The 5,632-nt window shown below is 43.3% G+C and overlaps 1 protein-coding gene across 1 annotated transcript; it reads left to right on the forward strand.

Moving 5' to 3' along the window:
- The first annotated feature begins 360 nt into the window (after positions 1-360).
- Positions 361-4,191, forward strand: tyw5 (tRNA-yW synthesizing protein 5). Its single transcript, XM_048978872.1, has 8 exons — positions 361-512; positions 767-921; positions 1,476-1,545; positions 1,784-1,828; positions 1,920-2,057; positions 2,186-2,273; positions 3,236-3,352; positions 3,545-4,191. The coding sequence occupies exons 1-8, from the start codon at positions 429-431 to the stop codon at positions 3,880-3,882; spliced, it is 1,035 nt and encodes a 344-aa protein (XP_048834829.1). The 5' UTR covers positions 361-428; the 3' UTR covers positions 3,883-4,191.
- The last annotated feature ends 1,441 nt before the right edge of the window (positions 4,192-5,632 follow it).

Below are 5,632 nucleotides of genomic sequence, written 5' to 3' on the forward strand. Positions count from 1 at the left end.
TTATAGTAACAATAACATATCCGGTCTTTCATTTCCTGCTTCTATTGGCTGAGTTTTCCTACTAAAATAAAAGTTGATAAATGCTGATGTTTCAACTAATTCAAAAGGCGTTCGAAATGTTAAATAATTAAATGCACGAATTAGGACATTTGAACGGGAACTGATGATTATAAGTAGATGAATTAGACAGAGCTTTAAAAAAACGATATGATTCCAGGGACCGTGTCACACTCGCTAATTTCAGATGAACCCTTTAATAATTTTCTACTGGACACGACACTGCATACTTATAGAGATATTATTAAGCAGAACTTTTATTTTGAACGGTGAAAACCGGAAGTTATTAGTGTTCCCAGTGTAACACGTGTTTTTAAATCGTTCTAAAGAGCGACAAGTCGTGTTCTGTGGATTTTGTATTCTGTAAATCTATGATGGATTGCCAAGTGAAGCTGACTGTGCCTATTTATACAGGAGTGGATAAAGAGCTATTTCTTCGGGAGATTTACACAATGGTAAAACCACAAAAGGGCATAAATAACCACAGATCGCGACTGTATTTAGGTACAGGACCAGTTAAAATTCCTCAGTGTATCGTTTGAAAGTTTTGCAAACTCTTAATAGTCAATCTTAAACATGATTTTTTTTGTTAAATAGTGAACAACCGTATATCACTTAATAGACACGCCATAATCGATTATCCATTGTAATCCGTGCATATCGTGGTACAGTGCTAGCCGAGGTTATTAAAGGTGCCCCCTCTTCCCAGCGCCGTCCAGCCCTCTTGAAGGGCGTAGCCCTGGGGTCTTGCTGTGATAAGTGGACGGTGGACTACCTGGCAGACCGAGGCGGAGCCAAGCCGGTGACAGTCCACGTGTCCCCAGAGCCACGGATGGATTTTCTGCACAAGAATTTCCTTTACAGGTGCTTGAAAACCATGGAGAATCGTGAACCCAGTGCATCAATCTTGGATTAAGGATTTTTAATTACTAGATATTGCACTGATTCGATACCCACTATAGCTATCAGGCCGATACCGGAAAAAATGCTGGATCGGATATCGAGAGCAGGGAAATAATTAAGAAACCGATGCGGTTTCCCATCCGATATGGGTCTATCCTGCAAATTCGGGAAAACGCTTGTAGCTTTATCGCAATATACCGCAAACAGGAGTGAGAGGTCACGTGATAGCAAGTTGTTACCGTGCCATCTATTATTTATAGTCAAACTATGCATGTGCGTCAGAGGGGGGGGACGGTCCAAACGAATAATTATGACACGTCCCCCTCAGATTTAATGGCGGCGACGCCCATGAAACTATGTCACATTGTATTTATATTAAAAATAAAAAATAGAGGCTTTTATAAAGATGCTCCATCAGCTGTGATGCAGGCAGGTCTTTTTATTATCTTAATGTTACTACGGGTTTAAACCACTGTTGCTCTCACCCCCTCCCGCCCTAATCTGTGCCGAATCAGGACTCTGCCATTTGAGGAGCTTATCAGGAGGGCGGCAGAGGAGACACACTCGAACTTCTTTATCTCAGAGGTCAGTGACTCTACAATTTACACACCAAAAATGAATGTATTTTATACAACGAAGAACAAAATCGTTGACCAGCTGGGCTATTATACTGCTCCTGTATTCTGATCGTAATACTAGTCCTATTTTAGTCCTTGAGTGTAAATTGATTGGTCTACCGGCATATCTCCCTGAATTAAGGCTGTGGTTAACACCTTTTCAGAGAGACATTTACCAATGTGTTCTTTCTGTCTTGTCAAACCAGAAAGAAAGTTACTACCTCCGCTCATTAGGAGACGACCCCCGCAAAGTGAGTGTCTGCAATTCTTCCCATTTGACCTTGTGCTAAGACCCAAAGTGACATTTGTATAATTTTATAAGGTGCCTCCTCTTCTAATCAGGACCCAGCTGATTTGAGGAAGCAGTTTCCAGAGCTGGCAGAAGACTTTTGTATCCCAGAGTTCTTTGAGGCTGAGCAGTTCTTTTCCTGCGTGTTTCGGATTAGCTCCCGTGGCCTGCAGCTGTGGACACATTATGATGTAAGTTGTGGGGACAAATCATGCGGCATTGGAGGCCCAGATAACTGAAGAGCTGTGATTTTTATAAGATAGACAGGAGGAAGAGGTGGGAGAGAGGAACTGTCAGTATGAATGGCTTCTTCTCATAGGTGATGGACAACCTTCTGGCCCAGGTGAGTGGGAGGAAGCGTGTGGTTCTCTACAGCCCCCGAGATGTACAATACCTCTACCTATCAGGTGAGGCCTCCACAGTGAGGCTGCAATCACATCATTCCTGCATGTCCCAATGAATGTGAAGAACTCTCTTATACCTCGTTTCCACCAATATGGAGCCAGTGCTGGACTGGTTCTGGCTTGGTGCCTTTTGAGGACCGGCTCGCGTTTCCACTGCTTTCAAAAAATAGTGGAACAGAAATGTTACACAGGCGGAAGTGAGAGTAAAGGGTCATATGAATATTTTGGGGGGATTTAGTTCAGTTTGTTTGTTGAGTTTAAGTTTTTATAAGCCGTCAAACTGAAATTTGCCTGTATCCACTTATATCCTCTTAAAAACTATATTTCTAACAAGTCTGTGTAAGTGAGTTTATTCTCACTCACTGTTTTATTGGTGTCCATTGGTGGAATAAAAGTGTCCACTAAAAAGTGAACTTTGTCAAGCTCATTTGGATGTGATAGTTTAGTTGATGTTACAGGTCCAAATTTTGAGACCAGCATTTTTGTGGTGCTGTCATCGAGCCATTATTTCTGGCCCAGGGCCATTTTTTTTAATGTGAGGATGTGCGGAACCAGTTCTGGATTGGGAAAAAGCCTGGCACCGGCTCGGGCACCTTGTTGGTGGAAACAAGGCATTACAGTCTGTGCCATTGACGGAGCCTCTGAGGGCTGCTTCACATTCTCTCTAATGCTTGACAGTTGTGTATCAGGTCTAGAGGGAAAAATGGAGATGAACTTTTCTCACCATATAGACAGGATATGTCCATCAGCCAGTCAGCTGCTGTAATCGGCTCTGTCATGAATCTCTGAGTGTCACAGAAGGATGTTGTTTTATCGCTTGTCATTGTTTGGAGGTTCGAGTTCGGACTCTGATTTGCAGAGATTAAAAGCCCTGAAATAAGCAGCGTAACGTGGGGTGTTAGTATTGGAAATACGGATGAAGGTCACAAACTCTATGTGGTGTTGACACTGCACCTTCCCCACAGGAGACAAGTCTGAGGTCCTGGACATTGACACTCCTGACTTGGATCGTTTCCCTGACTTTGTGAAGGCCAGACGATACGAGTGTGTGCTGAACCCAGGAGACCTGCTGTTCATTCCTGGTAAGAAGGCCTCAGCCTCATTAATTTTGCATCAGAAGACCACCATGGCTTAAGTTACCTGCTATTGAATATCTTAAGCCATTTATTGTTACTTTTAAAATTTTGCTTAGTTTCCTTATGAATTATACAGAGGTCACGCACTGAGTTTTCTGTCCTAAGGTGTGTGATCTCTTTCTTTCTGGCCTCCCCCAGCCCTGTGGTTCCACAACACCCTGGCTTTGGAATTCGGGGTGGGGGTCAATGTCTTCTGGCGCCAGCTGTCCCTCGAAAGCTACGACAAAAGAGACCCATATGGGAACAAGGACCCGGTAGCAGTGAGTCGGGCCATGCAGACTATGGACCGGGCCCTGCGGGCACTGGATGACCTGCCCCCTGATTACCGTGACTTCTATGCTCGTCGGATGGTGCTACAAATCCAGAGTCGTGCCTACTCCACTGATCCGGAAAAGACAGGGCAGCCACACGAGAAAGCAGGAAGTATGGCCACGGCAGACATGGACACTTCCGGGTATAGCAGCCCGCTTTCTTAAATGGACCAACTTGTGACCTCATCACCTATGGTGTTTATGACTGGCAGTATCTAGGAATTGGAGGGAAATAGAGATTGAGTGTTTTTCATATCACTCAAGTCAAACTTTGGCCTCGAGAGGAGTGATATTCAGTCCTCTACAGGCCCTGCGCTGGTTCGTCTTCGTAAGACCTCCGCAGAATAGAGAGAGACTGAGCGAGACACTAGCTTGGTCCAGATCAAGTATGAATCTGACAAGCAGGTTTCCCTGTGTGTGTGTTGTGGAATTTTGAGGTGCATTTTATCTAAATAAAGCTGAATACTTCGCTTAGGAGTTGTGGTATCTGGTTACCATAAGGTTATGCCACCTCTACCCTGTCTGCTGTTGGGTCCTGACACGAACCCTCTTCCATACCTCATGCTTCTTATGGATCACGCCAGCTTCTAAGTCCTCGGACAGAGCTGCATATTTTGTGTCCATATCACATCTATTTTTAAGTTTATCCACCCACCCATCCATCTATTTTGGTTTCTCTCTCGCACTGATATACATAAACTATCATGTTGCAGTTGCATGGACTAACCAGGCAGCAGTGTGGCTATATTGTAATTTTTTTTCACAAATAATTTCTACTTTTATTGAAGTGTGAGATTCCTTGCACTTTGTTCAATGTGACTTCCTAATTTGTCAATGACAAGTTTCAGGTCAATGCTTTTTATATACTATAAAGGAGAAACAGCGCCATCTACAGGCAATAGTATCAGCTACAGCTCGTTAGTCAATACACTGCATGGTGATCTTTGCAGCATGACTATCACTAGGCTCTCAGTGTATAGTACTTAGCTCAGATGTCCTGTGGGTGTTAGTTCTTCAGACAATACCAGCGTCACACGTGGGAAAGACACATGTAGGGGGCTCTCGGTGTGTCTCAGCTGTTCCAAGACCAGTGCTTGCCGTTCCAGTTTATATATGAGATTCATGTTTTTAATGACGCTTAATGGACTGGCATCCCTTCCGGGGTCTACCCCAGCCTAGTGCCCCGTGATAGGCTCCAGACCCTGACCACTATAAGCAGTTGGAGGGTGGATAAAGGGATATTAATGATACTTTATACACTTTAAGCATTTGAACTTTGTCTTAACCACATTCAGAGCGGTTAGAATAAATAAAATGCTATTTTAAACTACTTGAATGTAACAAATGATCAGTTTTTTTTTCTCCAGAATTTTCATTACTCTAATGGTTCTGCAAACAGCTGGAATATAGCCTATATTACTATGTTCTCAATTATCTCCATTGCTTCAAAATGAATCACATGACAACCAATCAAAGCTTAATCACAGCCAATTGAGAGCTTGGCTGGCTTTAAAGCCAGCACACTGAGCTTCTGTGAGGGGGTTATGCTTCTGCTGTAGGGAGCAATGTACTGGATGTGGTGAAAGATTGAATATATGGTGTTAACGCCAACTAGATATTAAAAATCGGGTCAGTAGATTTGAGTCTTCTGGTAGTTTCCCCAGTCAGTGCGAGGATTTGTGTGGGGGAAAAAAACATATGGAAGATATGAGACATATGTCTGTATCTTTGCAATGTGTTTGTAGTGAAGTCTTCATGCTAAGCCTACTGCTTATCCAAACCTGAGCAAGCTATAGGACACGTTTGAAACCGGTAGGAATCTAAGATCGAGGGATTTTAAAATAGAGAAGTGTCAGTCACCCAGCCATGAACATCTCACATTATGCAGTCTACCTTCTTAAACACAACGGAGCCA

This window comes from Brienomyrus brachyistius, chromosome 16, assembly GCF_023856365.1.
Source record: "Brienomyrus brachyistius isolate T26 chromosome 16, BBRACH_0.4, whole genome shotgun sequence".
Classification (NCBI taxonomy): Eukaryota; Metazoa; Chordata; class Actinopteri; order Osteoglossiformes; family Mormyridae; genus Brienomyrus; species Brienomyrus brachyistius.

Bases quoted from the DNA above. Each gene is read 5' to 3' on its own strand.
- tyw5 (XM_048978872.1), top strand. From the start codon at position 429: ATGATGGATTGCCAAGTGAAGCTGACTGTGCCTATTTATACAGGAGTG. The intron at 2,058-2,185 runs GTAAGTTGTGGG...TTCTTCTCATAG, and splicing joins AGCTGTGGACACATTATGAT to GTGATGGACAACCTTCTGGC. The intron at 3,353-3,544 runs GTAAGAAGGCCT...GGCCTCCCCCAG, and splicing joins AGACCTGCTGTTCATTCCTG to CCCTGTGGTTCCACAACACC.